Source organism: Spermophilus citellus, assembly GCF_964194105.1.
Source record: "Spermophilus citellus genome assembly, chromosome: 2".
Lineage (NCBI taxonomy): Eukaryota > Metazoa > Chordata > Mammalia > Rodentia > Sciuridae > Spermophilus > Spermophilus citellus.
In genome coordinates this window covers 12,115,476-12,136,633 of record NC_138183.1, presented here as the reverse complement: position 1 = coordinate 12,136,633, position 21,158 = coordinate 12,115,476, and the positions used below count along the sequence as shown (strand labels likewise).

Genomic DNA, 21,158 nt, shown 5'->3' with positions numbered 1-21,158 from the left:
CAGAACTAGAAAAAATAGTCCAGACTCAGAATATCCAAAGCAATTCTAAGCAATCAAACAAATAAAAAAATGCTGGAGGCATCACAATACCGAACTTTAAATTGTACTACAGAGCTATAGTAAGAAACTATACAGTACCAGCATGAAACAAACAGTCACATAAATTAAGGGAACAACAGAGACAAATCCACATAGATACAGTCATTTTATCCTTGACAAAGGTAGCAAAAACTTATGGAGAAAAGATAGCCTTTTTGGGTTGTTGTTGTTTTTGGTACTGGGGATTGAATTCAGGGACACTCAACCACGAAGCCATATCACCAGCCCAATTTTTGTATTTTCTTTAGAGATAGAATCTCACTGAGTTGCTTAGGCTAAATTGCTGAGGCTGGCTTTGAACTTGAGATCCTCTTGCCTCCGCCTCCCAACCTCAAAAGATAGCCTTTTAAACAAATGGTGTTGAAAAAATTGGCTAATTATATATAGATGAATGAGACTAACCCTTATCTCTCATCCTGCACAAAAGTATACTCAAAATGGATCAAAAACCTAGGAATTAGACCAAAAACTTAGCAAATGCTCGAAGAAACATAGGGTCAACATTCCAACACACAGGCACAGGCAACAACTTCCTCAATAGGACACTTAAAGCTCAGGAAATAATACCAAGATATGACAGCATCAAATTTAAAAGCTTCTGCACAACAAAGGAAACAATTAAGAACATGAAAAATAAGTCCACAGAATGAGAAAAATCTTTGCCATGTACTCTTCTGACAAAGGATTGATAACTAGAATACAAAAAGAACATAAAGAACTTAAACACCAACACAAACAAAAACCCGAGTCAATAAATGGGCAAATGAACTAAACAGACATTTTTCAAAAGAAAAAAAAATAACAATAGCCAACAAATATCTACAAAATGTTCAACATTTTTAGCAATCAGGGAAATGCACATCAAAACTATACTAAGATTTCATCTCACTCCATTTAAAATGGTAGCCATGAAGAAAAAAATAAAAATAAATGCTGGCAAGGGTGTGGGGGAAAAGGAACACTTGTATACTCTTGGTGGACTGTAAATTAGCACAACCACCATGGAGGTTCCTCAAAAGAATAGAATGGAACCACAATATGACCCAGGTCTACAATTCAGTGGTATTTATCCAAAAGAATTAAAATCAGCATACTACAGCAACATATGCTTACTCATGCAGTACAACTAAACAACAGTCAAATTTAGAAATAGTATAGGTGTCTGTCAACAGATGAATAAATAAAGAAAATGTGTTATATATACACAATGGAGTTTTAGTTGGTCATAGGAACGAAATTATGTCTTTTGCAGGAAAATACATGAAACTCAAGGGCATTATGTTAAGCAAAATAAATCAAACTCCTTGAAAGTCAAGGGCCCTATGTTTTCTCTCATATATGGAAGCTAGAGAAAAAAAAAAAAAGTGTGTGGGGGGGCAGTCTCATGAAAATAGAAGGGAGACCAGTAGAGTACAGAAAGGGGACCCCAGGGAGGAAGGAGGGAAAAGAGAGGGGAGGTATTGAGGCATGAAAACCACCAAATATCCAGTCTATAGCATTCTGTTATAGAAGTATGAAACCAGTAAGACAAATGCTATAGCAGCACAGTAAAGAGAACAACCAATATTGCCTAGGTAAGTTAGGGAAGTCTGTGAAGGGAAGATGATACCTAAATATGATAAGAAACAGTTCTCCAGAGAGAAAAGACAGAAAAGCACACAATATAGAGGGAACAACATGTGGAAGATTGAACAGTGAAAGAAATCATATGGTAGTCAGCAGTAATTAACTGGATGCACTAAAATTATCCATTATGTACCTACCATGTTTGAGCCCTGGGTTCAATCCCAGCACTGCAAAACAACAAAACACCCCTCCCCCCCAAGAAAGTAAAATCCAAAAATCAATCTATATCTGTATCTATCTATTTCTAAAAGGCAAAGCTTGAAAGTCAGGTTGGACCAAATTCTGTGATGTACTGAGGAATAAACTAAGAATTTAAAGTAGAAGATAAAAATGACACATCTTTTAGAAAGAAAATCTTGGTAGAAACAGAAAAGACAAGATGAGACATAGAGAAATGTTACTAAAAAACTAATTAACCACTAGGGTACTTAACACTGAGCTAAACCCCCAGATCTTTTTATTTTTAATTATGAAACAGAGTCTCCCTAAATTGCAGAGGCTGGATTTGAACTTGTGATCTTTCTGCCTCAACATCCAGAATCACTGATATTCCAGATGTGCACCACTGCATCCAGTATAATTTGACTATTTTTATTATTAATAAATTTATTACTACATTGAAAGTTTTGTAAGTGATAATAAAGTTCTGAACTAGGTTCTGGGGATAGAGTAGGAAGCAAGCTTGAAAATATGAGAGGTATAAAAGATTTTCAAATGGGGCACTGGTTGAGGGTGGAATGACAATGAAATGAGTTTCCTCTCTGACGTTTTAGGACTAAGCAAGGTCCTCTCAAGATCTTTCTATTTGAGCTAAAATGCTTTATTTCAGATATGGATAAACTGAATTTTATCTCCCAGAATCTTAAAAATTATCAATGTGAAATTCTCTATACAGAGTTAGACTGGGTGCATACAGCTTCTTTTTTTTTCTTTAGGACTCCTGCAGCCTCTTTGGCTCTTTAAAGTGAGGGGGGAAAAAAAATCAAGAGAAGCATGTTTTTGCTCTTGTTTTTTTTTGCACACACACATAATCTTCTCTATCATGCCACTGCTACTGGAGAGCTCATTAAGTGCAGGGCTCAGTGATAGCCAGGGAGGAAAGGAGACAACAAAAAACAACATATAGTCCATGGAGCTTACACTTAGTTAAGTAAGGTAAGCAAAGACTCAATGAATAGATTAAAGGTTGGATAATTATAGCATGTGGGCCAAAATTGCTTGTTTTTATAAATAAGGCTTATAACCATGCTTTTTATTTTTTCTAATTAAATTAAATTAGGTTAAATTGTGGTATTGGAAATTGAACCCAGGGCTGCTCTACCATGAATCTATGTTTCTAGCCCTTTCTATTTTGAAACAGGATCTTGCTAAGTTAACCCAAGCTGGCCTCAAACTCATGATCCTCCTGCCTCAGCCTCTCAAGTAGCTGTAATTACAGGTATGTGCCACCATACCAATTTTACATATTGTATATGGAGGCTTTTTTCTTGCAATTCATAGTTGAATGGTTCTAACAGAAGTTGCATGGCTCTGCTGGGTACAGTGGCACATGTTTGCAATCTCAGCTACTCAGAACAAAGGCAGGAGGACTTATTGCCAAGTTCAAGACCAGCCTGGGAAACTCAGTGAGACCTTTTCTCAAAATAAAAAACAAAATGCTGGGGATGTAGCTCAGAGGCCAAACACCCCCGGGTTCAATCCTCAGCATTAGCCTCCTGGAAAATAAAAAATTATATGGCCCTCAAAGCCAAAAATATTTACTATTTGGAATTTACAGAAAAGTTTATCAATCACTAAAACAGACCATTAATTAATTGTAATTGTGAAAAATATGACAAAAAGAACCTGGTTCTTATGAAGTAGTAAAGAGATCCCCCTGAAAACATGAAGGATAATCAGATCAAAGGAAAAGACCCAAAGGCAAGGCTGGAAGGACTGGCAGTATTTAAAAAACAAAAGAAAAAAAAAACAACCCGAAGGTGTGAAGGAACATGGTATATTTCAGGAACTGACAAAAGTTAAGTGTAGCTTGAATACAGAGTATAATTACAGAGTGTTGCAAGATAAGATCAGAAAGGCTAGCACAAGTTACATGATGCAGGGCATTAAAGGCCATAACCCAGACTTTATATCTTTATCTGTAAGGCAATGAGAAACTATCACAGATAGCTGCAGAGGAATAATATGAGTAATCTATACTTTTAGAAGATTTCTGTTTTGTGGGAAACAATGGGAGAGGAGGTGTGCAATGGTAGATGCAACTTATGGATTAAAGGAATTATAGGATGGACTATAAGGATGTAAAGAAGAACACAGTTGAGGGATATATAGGAAGTGGAATTGGCAGAGTTTAGGGAATGATTAAGCTGAAAAATATGAAGGAAAGACAGCTGACAAAGGTTCCTACAACTTGGCATGTATAACTGCTTGACAGGATACACAAGGGGAGAGCAGAATGGAAGGAAAAGGAGGTATAGGAGAAAAAATGAACTCAATTTAAGTGTAAAGTGTCTAAAAACAAAATGGAGATGTCCACTTAAGAGTTGATACATGTGCCAGTTGTTTAGTTGAAAGGATGAGATCAAATTTTTGGTTAGGTTTAACTGATGAAAGTTTTTGCTAACTGGATGTATGTATCATAGCTTATATCTATTACTTTTTTGTATGGAGTAAACAGACATAGAAAAAGAAATTATCCCTTCTACTGTAATTCATTTCCCTCCTTATTTATTATCCCATTCCCCTCACAACCTCTTATAAATGAAAAAAAAAAAAAAAAAAAAGAAATTATCCCTAGGAGAAGAGAGAAGACAGCACAGGTGGGAAAAAAGTTAAAAAGACCTAAAGCCAGAAAAAGAAAATGTACCCGCTTTACCATTTTTGTGAGATTTTTCTGTTCTGCTCAACTGAACTCAAAAGTTCAATTAAAGCCCACTTGAATCTAATGTATGAAATATGATATGTCAAGAGCTTTGTAATGTTTTGAACAACCAATAAAAAAAATAAAATGAAATTCATGCTAAAAAAAAAAAAAAGGGCTGGGGATGTGGCTCAAGCAGTAGCGCGCTCGCCTGGCATGCGTGCGGCCCGGGTTCGATCCTCAGCACCACGTACAAACAAAGATGTTGTGTCCGCCAAAAACTAAAAAATAAATATTAAAAAAATTCTCTCTCTCTCTCTTTAAAAAAAAAAAAAAAAAAAGTTCAATTAAAGGCAATAGGGGTATTTTCATTCTATACAGTTAGAAGAAATACGGATTCCCAGCTATAAAATGGTCTCAAAATATGATCCTTAAATGCTTGAAGTCACTTATCATATTACTTTTGAGCCTAGATTAATCATCTTACCGTTAAAAAAGAAGAGGTTATTTTGCATTCTAGAGAACTTAAAATGTTAGTTTTTTCCCTTGGTAGTACTGGGGATTAAATCCCCAGTGTACTCTAAACCACTGAACTACATCAACAGTCCTTTTTTAAAATCTGACTTTGAGACAGAGTCTTGCTAAATTGCCCAGGCTGGTCCTGAACTTGCCTCAGCCTCCTGAGTAGCTGGGATTACAGGTGCATACAACCACATTCTGCTGTGAACTTTTTCTTTGGAACACTACAAAGTTGAAGACTATGAATGATACTGTCATTATAATGATAAAAAATTAAACCCATATGAAAGAGAATTCTCAAAACTTACTTTTCAAGCTCTTCCTGAGAATGGGCAAATGTACAATTTGTTCCTCGTGGACACCCCCCTTGCTGTCGCAAATCTCGGCACATACTAGTCTTGTACTTGCTATTTGGCTGAGGCTACAAAAAAGAAAATATTCAATGTATGAAAAATGATGATTCCAGTTGTTATTCACTCTTGGAACTTCAGAACTTTATAATCATACAGTTAATTCTTTATCACATTAGACAAGTAATTCTTGTGCTGAAACAACTACCATTCTATATGTGACATAACCCTGAGTTAGCATTTTAGACATTCTTTCTGAAGATCATCTGAAATGGTTCAATACAATGCAATATCCATGGATAGAAAGATTGTTCTCACTAACTTATTGCTATATTAAAATTGTGATACCAATATTAAATAATTTTAAAAAGCCTTTTAAAAAAAGTCATAAGCTTTGTCCACTTAAGCTTTCCCAGGAAAGGCAGAATACCATTTTCCTGAAAGTGAAAAATTACCAGTTGTAAACTTGGAGGTACAATCTTATTCTTAGGCTTAAGCTGTTTAAGTTTAAACATATAATGAGGAAGACTATAAAAACCTCATAGATGCTATAATTTGCATCAAAGTCTCAGAAGAGGTCATTCTTATTTTACCATCTGAACAATATTATTCAGTTGATATTTGAATATAATATCTTCTAATCAAATAAGGATAGAAGAGAGAAAGATAACAGACTCTGGGATAGGTTTAATCCAAGTTGTCACTTACTGACATCATCACCTTAGATGTTCTTTAACCTCTTTAAATTTCAGCTTAGGAACAGAAATTACCTTGTAGGTAGCTGTGAGAATTAGAAATAACATACATAAAATATTATACAGAGGGACTGGCCCACATTAACTTAACAAATGGAAGCTATTATCAAAATAATGATTATAATTTAACTTTCTCTACAATACATTGAAGATAATATTTTATAAATTCAAATGGAAATTCATTCGGGGGATAGCAACTGTAGAAAATAACTTAACAAAATCTTTGGAGGGAATCAATAAGCTACACTTGGGTCAAAACCATTCTGTTTTTTTTTTTTTTTAATATTTTTTTTTTAAAGAGAGAGTGAGAGACAGTGAGAGAGAGAGAGAATTTTAATATTTATTTTTTAGTATTCGGCGGACACAACATCTTTGTTTGTATGTGGTGCTGAGGATTGAACCCGGGCCGCATGCATGCCAGACGAGTGTGCTACCGCTTGAGCCACATCCCCAGCCCCAACCATTCCGTTTTCAGTGAACTCATATCAAAGATAACCTCTACACTCTGTGCTATGTACTTATCAAGTACATTTAAAACTGAGTTCTCTCAAAAACAAAAAAACAAGAGATAATAAAAACATGAGATGGATGGGATGTATCTTAGTGGCAAAGCACTTGCTTAGCACGCACAAGGTCTTTGGATTTGATCCCCAGCATCACAAAAACAAATGAATAAACAAAAAAGAAGTTTTAAGAGAAGAGTCACAGGAAGAGTCCATTAACCAAACAGGTTAAGAAGTTCATGATGAAACTGCGCTAGAGATAAGAGTAGCCAGAAGTGCAATAAATGTACATACTTGAGGTGTCTCATGGCCTTTTCTGCTATAATTCTGTATGAAGTCCACAAGGCCATGAACCACTGTTTTAACAGCTACCATTGCATTTTCTAGCTGCTCCCAGGTAGGCGAAACAGCATCTAAAATAAGCATCAAGGGGATGGGGGATGGGGAGAATGTGTTAGCAGTAATTCTCGTGTTATTTACTTCAAAGGTAGACACAGTACAAACATTCGAGCATTTTTTCACTTACCTGGATTAGGGTCTATGTTTGCAAGAAGCTCTAAATGAGGCCTTAGTCTATTCAAGTTAGCTGGGTCACCGGTTCGTTGCAAAACAATTGTCAATTCCTGAACACTCTTTGCAAATGATTCTGGAGACTGTAGCTAACAAATAGAAAAAAAAGAATGGTTTTTACTCTTCGACACATAATATATTCTAACATTTTTAATGTCTCAGTTACTTAACAGGTTTTCAAGTGTCTTCAGATTTCATAGTAGGAGTATCAATGATGAAGTAAATTTTCATCTCAGAATCTGCCCTATGAAACTCATCATAGACACTTAGAATATTAGCTCTCTGGGGTCAGAATACAGATACACTTGAGACCTTGTAAGCCTGGCTGCTTTTATACTGGCATCCTATGTTTGTTTCCCTAATACATTTCCTAGTCTATTTATTTATTTATTACCATTAAGTGGCACTAATCACCGAGCCACATTCCCAGCCTTTTTATTTTTTTCCTTTGAGACAGGGTCTCACTCAGTTGCTCAGGGCCTCTGTAAATTGCTGAGGCTGGCTTTGAACTTGCAATCCTCCTGTTTCAGCTTTTTGAGTCACTGGGATTATAGGTATACAACACTATATTCAGCTGCCCCTAATTTATTTTGAAGGTTAAAAAAATAATATTTAAAAAAAATTAGTTTGGAACAGTCTGATATTTAAAAACATGGAAATCTCCACTGTTTGTCTCTTTAGTCCCTTTAAATGGTTTCACTCATGATTTTTCGACTTTACAATGGTGTGTAAGAAACACATATTCAGTAAAAATGTATTTCCATTCGATATTTGACCATTCCCCTGGCTAGTGATAAAGCAGTATGATATTCTCTAATAATGCTGGGCATTGGCAGTGAGGCTATATGATCATTGAGGATAAATAATTGATACTTTGTTTAACTGTTTATTCTATGATGATGTTCATTAAGTTAGGTATATTAAATGCATTTTCAACTTAGATGGGTTTACCAGGACACGAGCAGGGGAGCATCTGTATTCTAATACTCTTCTGTATAACAATAATGGTATAAAATTAGCATCTCTAATTTTACAAACCTTGTCAATGATAGATTGCATGTGTGATTTATGAGCCAAGTCACCATATAAAAGTGAGGACCACTGTTCAGGTGAAATACGAAGTCCTGCTTCCATAGCAATATGAACGATTTGGGCATCATGTTCTCTGCGTAGTGCCTCATAACTCCGGAATTCCTCCTTTAGCTGCATCAGGGAAGAGTCTTCATCTCTTTTAGTAACCTAATAGAAAAGCAAAAAATAGAATTCATCAAAACTCATCTGCTCTTTTACCCTCAACCACTTAATTCACTTTTTTGGGGGAGTAAAAGAGTCCATACTACATTAAGAGACATCACACAAAGTAGATAAAAGTTAAGATAATGTTCACACCACATTCCTTTTTGGGACAAATTTATTTGTGTAACTAAATATATAGTCCTTCTTTTCAATGAGTTCAGCAATTGGCAGGGAAGAGACACTTTTAAACAGAAAATTAGGAAGAGTGCTATTATAAAGCTCTATGGCAACACAGAAGAAAGGCAATTAAATATGATTGTTAAGGGGAGGAAAGTGATCTCCGCAAAAGCCTTCTTCCAGCTATAGACTACATGAACTACATCTTGGAGAATGAACAGGAGTTTTCCAGGCAAAGAAAGATGAGAAATAGTATTCTCAAAAGAGCAGCAGTGATAAAACAGAAACATGAAAGAGCGAAGGAATAAAGCTAAGATACAGACCAGAGAAAAATACTGTGTTAGAAATCTAGCCAATGAGGGCTGGGGTATAGCTCAGTGGTAGAACACCAGCCTGGCATGTACTTAAAAGAAAAAAACAAAACAAAACAAAATAAAACAAAAAACCAGAAGAAACTCAGTCAATAGTCAATGGGTATACAAGAGTTAGTTTTCAAAGAGTTTCACACGAACTAGTGAAATTGTCTAATAACATAAATGTGTAGGTATATGGATGGATAATTTCCACAATAAATGATATGTACTTACTCCTGAACCACTAAAACTTCAGATAAACCATTGAAACTACTAACCAGTAATGATAACCAAAACTTGGTTAGAATTCAGAACACACAAGACTAGTTCAGGTTCTGAAACAGACTGGATAAATCATTCAAATTACTCAAAATTTAGGTTCCCTATTGGTAGAAGAAAATAGTCCTATGCTGAACACTGGGCTGAGGCAGGAAGATTTCAAGTTCAAAGCCAGTCTAAACAACTGTAGCTAAGGGATAAAGAGCCTCAAATGTGATCCCAAGTATCAAAAACAAAACAAACAACAACAAAACAACTCCAGACCACCTCTGTGGGTGTTTTATTGCTGCTGTTGGCACATCGGACAATAGTGACAGGCCACCAAGAACATGAATGAGGTAATCAGGTCATAATAAGATCACAATTCTCTTTGGGAATCCATAAATACATTAGAGAAGAGTTTGGGAAATTTAGAATTTTAATTAATACAATCTCAGGTATTTAAGAAAAAGCAGAATATGAGTGTACCTAGGAAGTAACAAAAATCTATGTTCTATCATAACCTACCTAAAGAAGCAATGAGGAAACAAAAGGAGGAATTATCAAAACTTAAATAACAGAAAAAACAAAGTTAAAGATCTAGAGGATGGTCTCGCTCATCTAAGCACCACATATGATACAGTGTGTACCAGGGGCAGCATCAGAAGTACAGAAGTCAGACATAGGTAGTGAGCAGAACCTGGTCCTATTGAAGTGCTAACATGTATCAAAATCATCTGTGAAGCTTTGAAAGACAGAATCTGAGATCTACTGAATCAGAATCCCTGGATTCAAAGACTACACAATTAAAAAGTATTTTTGAAATCTTAAGTCCAACTTAAGATAAACTCAATTAGAATTCTTGGGGACAAAGCTCAGGAATGAATATTTTCAAAAGCTCCACAGGTGATTCTAATATGTACCTTCAATTAGGAAATACCGGACTAGGGGCTGGGATTGTGGCTCAGCGGTAGAGCACTCACCTAGCACGTGCAGGGCCTTGGGTTCAATTCTCAGCACCACATAAAATAAATAAGTAAAATAAAGATTGTGTCCAACTACAACTAAAAAATAAATATTAAAAAAAAAAGAACTACCAGACTAAAACTTAGCATCATTAATTCCCCTTGTTCTCATTCCATGTTCAGCAAACAAAGGTTTGATACTTTTTACAAGAAAATATCTACCAATGTGAGAATTCATAGCATTCAAGAACTGCATTTCTCATTACAAATTAATAAAGCTCTTGATGTATTATTATATGTGATCTTCGCTAGATGATCATCATTCTGAAGACAAATGTACTGTATGAGCCCACAAAATTTAGGTATGAGTATGAAGAGTATGAAGATGAATAACAGACCTTGGTCAATGATGAATCTGTTAAAAGTAAATTTCACCAAGTAAGGCCTTCTGGCACTAAGTCAACATGATATCCTTTTATTCATACAATCACTGCACTGCACATTTTAAACCATGTGGCAATAAGGATGAAATGAGAACATAAAATTGAAACAACTTTCTAAACTAGTGTTATTCAAATATCACTTATCAGGAGCAGTTATAGATATATGCCAATCATAAACCACAAATCAATATGATACCTATGAAGAAAAACATTGTATCAGTGATACACAGTGTGAAAACCTAGTCATTTCAGAATGGCAAATGATCTCTGTAATTTGGCTGCTTAGCCAGTAACTTAATATTTAAGGAATCAGAGATTGATTTCATTTCCCTAGGAACATGAAATCAAGCATTATAACTGTCATGCATATAAGAGTCCAAACCTCATTATTAGAGTTAAATGAATCCATTTGAATACATTTCTATCATCAATTACCTGTTATCTAAAATTGAATAGTCTGCTAAGGAAATCTTTTTCTGTCTGTACAGTTTTTGTTCTTGGGAATTTAAAAAGAGCAAAATAACCTAAACAGGCTTTGGTTTCAAATTAGATGCCTTATTTTCACAGAGGCCCAGGGTCTATTTCTAAGTCCTAGACCTTTCTCAAAATATTACACTCCTGTAATAGAGAAATTTTAAGGGGATACCTGCTTTCTACCTTTCTGAACACCTTTCACTATCTACCAGCATGTCAAACAATGAAACATTTTAAAAACATCTTGCCCTTTCTACCAAACAAAAAACCACAAAGAATGCAAAATAAGGCAATCCCCTCAATTTTTCATTTTCTTGTCATCCTTAGGATTTCCATATTAAAGACTTTAATATTACATAAAATGAAGTATATATAAAAAAAGAAGTTTTTAATATAGTTACTGACTCCCTTTTAAGATGACAAATGTAAATAAATTAGGCTTCTTTCTTCCACTTTAACTTTTTTTTCCCTAATTTAGAGTCAAAAATTCACCAAATTAGGGGCTGGAGCTGTAGCTCAGTGGCAGAGTGCTTGCCTTGCATGCGTGAGGCCCTGGGTTCAATCCTCAGCACCATATAAAAATAAACAAAAAAAATAAAGGCATGCTATCCAACTACAACTATAAAAAAAAAAGTTCACCAAATTATTCTCTGTTGTACTCTGTGTAACTGAAACCGTATTTGGTAGTACAGATGCAATCAATGTAGAAGGAAAAAAAATTTTTCTCAACTTTTTTAAGCATTCTGTTACCAGATTCGGTAATACAAATTCTAGAAAGCCTCTGACTCACATAGAAGTATGAATTCTTTATATAGTTCCTCAATGCTTACCTTAAAACAAGAAGCTCGATACAGTAGTTGCACAACATGACCAATACTTGTTTTTGATGCCTGAGGAAATCTTGGTTCTAGTCTTTGCACAACAAAAAGTACCAGAACTTTCCTGGAGAGAGCAGAACCATCTTCTAATGCCAGCAACACCAGCTTCAAGGCCTCTTCTTGCATAGCTAGAAATTATTAAAGGAACATTAAATGTTCATTATCCTGCAGATCACGTCTATCAAAGGCATCTCTGACTATTAGTTTATGGTGGTCCATTCCCACAATGGGTATTTAATTAGCACAAAGAAAGGATGTCACCTATAGATGAATACAGTTTATTTTAAAAATAAGCATGCAAAAGAAAACATATTTCCTACTAATAACCAATCAGAACACCAGTCAAAAGAACTCAAAATTATCATATGCAGGTATACAATAATGAATTAGATAATGATAATGTTAAGGTGAAAAAGTAATTCATAAAATACTTAGAACTACTGATAATAACATCTAAAGATGGGGCTGGGGATGTGGTTCAGTGGTAGAGCACTTGCCTATCATGCATGAGGCACTGGGTTCAATTCTCAGCACCACATAAAAATAAATAAATAAAGGCATTGTGTCCATTTACAACAACAACAAAAAATTAAAAAATAAAAATTAAAAAAAATAACATGCAAAGAACATACAGGTGGCATATGCATGAGAATGTTATTCTGCCTGTCAGAAACTACTCTGTAAAAAATTTATAAATGATTAGTCTCTAGATGCAATACCCGAAGAGGGTATTTATACTGTTTTAAAACCAGGGATATATAGTGTATCCTGAATCAAATCATGAGGGAACATGAGGCAAACCTAGATTAAGAAATATTCTATCACCGTGTGCAGTGGCATATGCCTGCAATCCCAGCGACTTTGGAGGCTGATGCTGGGGATCCCAAGTTTGCAGGCTTGAGCAATTTAGAGAGGTCCTAACCAATGTGAGACCCTGTCTCAAAATTTAGAAAATGCTTGGGAGGAGGAGGGGGAAGAGAGGGGAGGGGAGGGGAGCGCGGGGCTGGGGATACAGTTCAGTGGTAAAATGCACCTGGGTTTAATCCCCAGTACACACTCCACCCAAAAAATTTGTAAAGTAAATGGCATGTGTTCCTCAAAATAAACATCATGGAAGATAAAGGTTGAGAAGTGGTTCCAGATTAAAGAAAACTAAAAGATAAATGACAAATACATTGAGTATGAACTAGATCTTACACTAGAAGAAAATAAATGCTATAAAAGACATTTTTGGAATAATTGAAAAAATTGGAATATGAACTATAAATTGTACTGTATCAAAGTAAAAGTTTTTGAATGTGATAAACATATTGCTATTACATACAGAATATCCTTGTTTTTAAAAGTATTTTGGTCAATGTGGGTAAAGAGCATTCAGGAGGGCTGGGGTTGTGGCTCGGTGGTAGAGCGCTCCCCTGGCATGTGTGAGGCACTGGGTTTGATCTTCAGCACAATATAAAAATAAATAAATAAAATAAAGGTATTGTGTCCATATACAACAAAAACAAAACAAATAGCATTAAAAAAAAAGAGCATTCAGGAAATTTTCTGCATTATTTTTGCAATTTTTTTTTTATTGGTTGTTCACAACATTACAAAGCTCTTGACATATCATATTTCATACATTAGAATCAAGTGGGTTATGAACTCCCATTTTTACCTCAAATACAGATTGCAGAATCACATCGGTTACACATCCACATTTTTACATACTGCCATATTAGTGACTGTTGTATTCTGCTACCTTTCCTATCCTCTACTATCGCCCCTCCCCTCCCATTTTCTCTCTCTAGCCCATCTACTGTAATTCATTTCCCTCCTTGTTTATTATCCCATTCCCCTCACAACCTCTTATATGTAATTTTGTATAACAATGAGGGTCTCCCTCCATTTCCATGCAATTTCCCTTTTCTCTCCCTTTCCCTCCCACCTCATGTCTCTGTTTAATGTTAATCTTTTCTTCCTGCTCTTCCTCCCTGCTCTGTTCATAGTTGCTCTCATTATATCAAAGAAGACATTTGGTATTTGTTTTTTAGGGATTGGCTAGCTTCACTAAGCATAATCTGCTCTAGTGCCATCCATTTCCCTGCAAATTCCATGATTTTATCATTTTTTAGTGCTGCGTAATACTCCATGGTGTATGAATGCCACACTTTTTTTATCCATTCATCTATTGAAGGGCATCTGGGTTGATTCCACAGTCTAGCTACTGTGAATTATGCTGCTATGAACATCGATGTGGCAGTAGCCCTGTAGCATGCTCTTTTAAGGTCTTCAGGGAATATTCCGAGAAGGGCAATACCTGGGTCAAATGGTGGTTCCATTCCCAGCTTTCCCAGGAATCTCCATACTGTTTTCCAAATTGGCTGCACCCGTTTGCAGTCCCACCAGCAACGTAGAAGAGTACCCTTTTCCGCACATCCTTGCCAGCACTCGTTGTTGTTTGACTTCATAATGGCTGCCAATCTTACTGGGGTGAGATGGTATCTTACGGTGGTTTTGATTTTCATTTCCCTGACTGCTAGAGATGGTGAGCATTTTTTCATGTACTTGTTGATTGATTGTATGTCCTCCTCTGTGAAGTGTTTGTTCATGTCCTTGGCCCATTTGTTGATTGGGTTATTTGTTTTCTTATTGTCTAATTTTTTGAGTTCTTTGTATACTCTGGATAATCGGGCTCTATCTGAAGTGTGAGGAGTAAAAATTTGTTCCCAGGATGTAGGCTCCCTATTTACCTCTCTTATTGTTTCTCTTGCTGAGAAAACACTTTTCAGTTTAAGAAAGATCAATTTGTTGATTCTTGTTATTAACTCTTGTGCTATGGGTGTCCTATTAAGGAATTTGGAGCCCGACCCCACAATATGTAGATCGGAGCCAACTTTTTCTTCTATCAGACGCAGAGTCTCTGATTTGATATCAAGCTCCTTGATCCACTTTGAGTTAACTTTTGTGCATGGCGAGAGGGGGGGATTCAGTTTCATTTTGTTGCATATGGATTTCCAGTTTTCCCAACACCATTTGTTGAAGATGCTATCCTTCCTCCATTGCATGCTTTTATAGCCCCTTTATCAAATATAAGATAGTTGTAACTTTGTGGATTAGTCTCCGTGTCCTCTATTCTATACCATTGGTCCACCCACCTGTTTTGGTACTAGTACCATGCTGTTTTTGTCACTATTGCTCTGTAATATAGTTTGAAATCTGGTATCGCTATACCACCTGATTCACACTTCCTGCTTAGAATTGCTTTTGCTATTCTGGGTCTTTTATTTTTCCATATGAATTTCATGATTGCTTTATCTATTTCTACAAGAAATGCCATTGGGATTTTGATTGGCATTGCATTAAACCAATAGAGAACTTATGGTAATATCGCCATTTTGATAATGTTAGTTCTGCCTATCCATGAACAGGGTATATTTTCCATCTTCTAAGATCCTCTTCTATTTCTCTCTTTAGGGTTCTGTAGTTTTCATTGTATAAGTCTTTCACCTCTTTTGTTAGGTTGATTCCCAAGTATTTTATTTTTTTTTGAGGATATTGTGAATGGAGTGTTTTTCCTCATTTCCGTTTCAGAAGTTTTGTCGCTGATATACAGAAATGCCTTTGATTTATGAGTGTTGATTTTATATCCTGCCACGTTGCTGAATTCATTTATTAGTTCTAGTAGTTATTCTGTAGACCCTTTTGGGTCTTCTAGGTATAGAATCATGTCTTCCGCAAATAGTGATAATTTAAGTTCTTCTTTTACTATTTTTTGCCTTTAATTTCTTTCGTCTAATTGCTCTGGCCAGTGTTTCGAGAACTATATTGAATAGAAGTGGTGATAGGGGGCATCCCTGTCTTGTTCCAGATTTTAGAGGGAATGCCTTCCATTTTTCTCCATTCAGAATGATGCTAGCCTGAGGCTTAGCATAGATAGCTTTTACAATGTCGAGGAAAGTTCCTGTTATCCCTAGTTATTCTAATGTTTTGAACATAAAGGGATGCTGTACTTTGTCGAATGCTTTTTCTGCGTCTATCGAGATGATCATATGGTTCTTATCTTTAAGTCTATTGATGTGGTGAATAACATTTATTGATTTCGGTATATTGAACCATCATTGCATCCCAGGGATGAATCCTACTTGATCATGGTGCACAATTTTTTTGATGTGCCTTTGTATCCGATTCACCAGAATTTTATTGAGGATTTTTGCATCTAGGTTCATCAGAGATATTGGTCTGTAGTTTTCTTTCTTTGAGGTGTCTTTGTCTGGTTTCGGAATCAGGGTGATGTTGGCCTCATAGAATGAATTTGGAAGAGCTCCCTCTTTTTCTATTTCCTGAAATAACTTAAAAAGTATTGGTATTAATTCTTCTTTAAACGTTTTGTAAAACTCCGCTGTGTACCCATCCACTCCTGGGCTTTTCTTGGTTGGTAGTCTTTTGATTGCTTCTTCTATTTCATCCATTGATATTGGTCTGTTTAAATTGTGTGTATCCTCCTGACTCAGTCTGGGCAAATCATATGACCTAAGAAATTTATCAATGTCTTCACTATCTTCTATTTTATTGGAATATAGGTTTTTCAAAATAATTTCTAATTGTCTTCTGTATTTCTGTAGCATCTGTTGGGATATTGCCTTTTTCGTCCCGTGTGTTAGTAATTTGAGTTCTCTCTCTTCTTCTCTTCGTTAGCATGGCTAAGGGTCTGTCGATCTTATTTATTTTTTTGAAGAACCAACTTTTAGTTTTGTTAATTTTTTCAATAATTTCTTTTGTTTCAATTTCGTTGATTTCTGCTCTGATTTTAATTATTTCTTGCCTTCTGCTACATTTGCTGTTGTTTTGCTCTTCCTTTTCTAGGGCTTTAAGATGAAGTGTGAGCTCATTTATTTGTTGGTTTTTCCTTTTTTTGAGGAATGATCTCCAGGCGATGAATTTCCCTGTTAAAACTGCTTTCATTGTGTCCCATAGCTTCCAATATGTTGTGTCTGTATTTTCATTTATCTCTAAGAATTTTTTGATTTCCTCCTTTATGTCTTCTCTAACCCATTGATCATTTTCCATGTGATGTAGGATTTTTCCTTCCTTCATTTATCATTGATTTCCAGTTTCATTCCATTATGATCAGATAAAATGCATGGTATTATCTCCACCCCTTTATATTTACTGGGGGTTGCCCTATGGCATAATATATGGTCTATTTTTGAGAAGGATCCATGTGCTGCTGAGAAAAAAGTGTATCCACTTGATGATGGTTGATATATTCTATATATGTCAGTTAAGTCTAGGTTATTGATTGTGATATTGAGGTCAATAGTTTCTTTATTCAACTTTTGATTGGAGGATCTGTCCAATGGTGAGAGAGGTGTGTTGAAGTCACCCATAATTATTGTGTTGTGGTCTATTTGATTCTTGAACTTGAGGAGAGTTTGTTTTATGAACGTCGCAGCACCATTATTTGGTGCATAAATATTGATAATTGTTATGTCTTGTTGGTGAATGGTTCCTTTTAACAGTATATAATGTACTTCCTTATCCCTTTTGATTAACTTAGTCTTTTTTTTCATTATTGGTTGTTCACAACATTACAAAGCTCTTGACATATTTCATACATTAGATTGACGTGGGTTATGAACTCGCAATTTTACCCCAATGCAGATTGCAGAATCACGTCGGTTACACATCCACAATTTTACATAATGCCCTATTAGTAATTGTTGTATTCTGCTACCTTTCCTATCCCCTACTATCCCCCCTCCCCTCCCCTCCCATCTTCTCTCTCTACCCCATCTACTGTAATTCATTTCTCTCCTTGTTTATTTTCCCATTCCCCTCACAACCTCTTATATGTAATTTTGTATAGCAATGAGGGTCTCCCTTCATTTCCATGCAATTTCCCTTTTCTCTCCCTTTCCCTCCCATCTTATGTCTCTGTTTAAAGTTAATCTTTTCTTCCTGCTCTTCCTCCCTACTCTGTTCATAGTTGTTCTCATTATATCAAAGAAGACATTTGGTATTTGTTTTTTAGGGATTGGCTAGCTTCACTAAGCATAATCTGCTCTAGTGCCATCCATTTCCCTGCAAATTCCATGATTTTATCATTTTTTAGTGCTGCGTAATATTCCATGGTGTATAAATGCCACATTTTTTTTCATCCATTCATCTATTGAAGGGCATCTGGGTTGGTTCCACAGTCTAGCTATTGTGAATTGTGCTGCTACGAACATCGATGTGGCAGTATCCCTGTAGCATGCTCATTAACTTAGTCTTGAAGTCGATTTTATTCGATATGAGGATGGCCCCCCCCTGCTTGCTTACAAGGACCATGTGCGTGGTATATTTTTTCCCAACCTTTCACCTTTAGCCTGTGTATGTCTTTTCGAATCAGATGTGTCTCCTGGAGGCAGCATATTGTTGGATTTGTTTTTTTAATCCATGTTACCAGCCTATGTCGCTTTATTGGAGAGTTTAAGCCATTAACGTTTAGTTACTACTGATATATGGTTTGTACTTCCTGCCATGTTTGATTATTTATCTTTTTTTTTTTTCTAATTTAGTTTCTTTCTCCATGATTAGCTTTCCCCCGTCCTCTGTCTTTACCGAGGCACTTCCCACTTATGGTTTTGATTATTGTTTTTCATTTCTTCCTTGTGTAGTGTTTTGCTCAAGACGCTTTGGAATGGTGGTTTTCTGGCTACAAATTCTTTTAGCTTTTGTTTACCATGAAAGATTTTTATTTCGTTGTTGTACCTGAAGCTTAATTTTGCTGGATACAGAATTCTTGGTTGGCATCCATTGTCTTTCAGTGTTTGAAATACGTTGTTCCAGAATCTTCTCGCTTTCAGCGTCTGTGATGAAAAATCCGTTGTTAACCTTATTGGTTTACCCCTAAACGTAATCTGCCTCCTTTCTCTTGTAGCTTTTAATATTTTCTCTTTGTTCTGTATATTGGATATCTTCATAACAATGTGTCTTGGTGTTGGTCTACTGTGATTTTGTGTGCTCAGTGACCTGTATGCATCTACAATTTGTATATCTGTTTCCTTTTTTATTTCTGGAAAGTTTTCTGTAATTATTTCATTCAGCAAGTTATTCATTCCCTTGGTATGAATCTCTGTACCTTCCTCTATCCCAATGACTTGTAAGTTTGGTTTTTTTGTTATCCCAAATCTCTTCGATGTTTTTCTCGTGATTTTTTACCAGCCTGAGTTGGCTAGACCCTTTTCAAGATGATATATTTTGTCTTCATTATCTGACGTTCTGGCTTCTACTTGCTCCACTCTGTTAGTTATACTCTCAATTGAGTTTTTAATTTGGTTTAGCGTTTCCTTCATTTCTAGAATTATTGTTTGATTTTTTTTATAATTTCTATCTCCTGATAAAGATGCTTAACTTCTTCTTTTATCTGTTTATGTAATTCATTTTCAATGTGATCTTTCGCTGTTTGGATTTGCTGTCTCGTATCCTCTTTAAGGTTCCTTTCCATCTGTCTAAGGTATTCCTTGAGTTCTTTATATGGCCATTTTTCTGATGACTCTAAGTCCTCCTGAATATTTAGGCTGTCCTTCATTGTTTGTACTCCTTTTCTTCCTTGCTTTTTTATGCTGCTCATGTTACTTCTTGTTCTGTTTGACTGCTGAGTTATTGTTTACTCTTATAAATTTATTTGATGCTTGGGAGGAAAGATATTAGAAGGGAAGGGAAGAAGTCACTAAAGAGAATGAGTGTAGGCAGGCAGAATTCAAGGAAGGGGGAATAAGAAAATTGAAAAGAAATGAAAAGATAAAAGAAAAAAATTGAAAATAAAGAAAGAAAGAAAAAAAGAAAAAACAAAAATTTAAAACAAAACAAAAAAAATTTATAATAATATAAAATGGAAATTAAAGTTTAAAAAATAATAGTAATAATATTAAAATAAAAAGAATAAAAAAATTGAAAACATTAATAAAAAAGTTAAAGAACAACAAAAACAAAAAAAAGAAAATAAAATAAAAGAAAAAAATAATAAAAAGAAAATAATAATAATAAATGCAGTCATAGAGCTCGATTAACTTCTCTTCCAGTAGGTGGAGCTGTGCCCACTGGGCCAAGCTTCTCTTCTTGATAGGTGGGATCCAATCACTGTGCAGTAGCTCTTCCTCTCAGACTGTGCAGGTCTCCAATCCTGAGTGCCTAGAGCCTTCTCTTGTGTTTCCTCAAGCCAGGCCCCGCTCACCTGTGACACTCACCACAATACTGGCTACATGCCAGGTCTCCTGCTCCTGGGAGCCCTGTTTTCATGAACGCCTGGGCACACTCTCCCTGTGTGCCTCCCTCAGACCCTAAGTTTGTAGAGCTTGGGGCTGAGAACCCCCAGCGAATTTGTTTGCCCTCCGGTAGCAACTCCCCTGGTAGCAGGTGCAAGGGACCTCAGTTGTCAGCACTGGTGGGAGCGGTAGCCGGGATTTCAGCGCCGCTAGTCCCGCATCACTCCTGATTCCCTCGGTCTGGTTATCGTGCTCGGTAGGCTTTTACCTCTGTAAGTTCAGGCGGGCTGACTAGTTATTTCAGCGGGATCGTTAGTGCTGAGTCACGAGAAGCAGGCGAACCGGAGCTTGAATGCAGCCGATCCGGGCTCGGTGTATTCTGAGAAGCCCAGACTATTCACCCCGGATCCATGTCAGCTCAACATTTCCTAGTGGTCTTGAGCAAACAGCATTTTGACAGTTTACTTTTCTCTATGCCCGCGCAGCTGAAGGGGTTAGAGACTTGATCTCTCTGCGTCCGCCGCCATGTTGGATCACTTAGATTTTAAATTGTCACTCATCAGCTGTTCCATTTTGCTCGGCGGGTCGGCGGCTCACTCGTGCAGTGAAGAGTCTGCTCTAACGTGCTCCGCAGGAAGCGGTGGCGGCCGCGGGTAGGCCGCGGGACACCTGAGGAGGGGGTGCAGGCTGGGAAGGGGAGGCAGCGCCGTGGGGCCCGTGCGGGCCGGGTGACTGGGCAAGCGAGAGAGCAGGCAGGGTGGGGGGGTGGGGGGGGGAAGAAATTGAGATCCAGATTCAGGGAGTGAGCGTGGGAGGACAGCCAGCGGGAGAGAAGCAAGATGGAAAGGAGGAGAGGAG

At 36.5% G+C, this 21,158-nt stretch overlaps 1 protein-coding gene across 7 annotated transcripts in view; it reads right to left on the bottom strand.

Moving 5' to 3' along the window:
• RC3H2 (ring finger and CCCH-type domains 2) overlaps positions 1-21,158 on the bottom strand; it is a 65,256-nt gene that overhangs the window by 24,506 nt on the left and 19,592 nt on the right. For all 7 annotated transcript variants that reach the window (XM_081261180.1, XM_081261177.1, XM_081261178.1 and 4 more), the window contains 5 exons: positions 12,019-12,194; positions 8,321-8,521; positions 7,239-7,371; positions 7,007-7,125; positions 5,413-5,525 (listed from right to left, as the gene is read on the bottom strand). In XM_081261180.1, the coding sequence (XP_081117306.1) occupies positions 5,413-5,525; positions 7,007-7,125; positions 7,239-7,371; positions 8,321-8,521; positions 12,019-12,194 (742 nt within the window). The remainder of the gene's footprint in view (positions 1-5,412; positions 5,526-7,006; positions 7,126-7,238; positions 7,372-8,320; positions 8,522-12,018; positions 12,195-21,158) is intronic.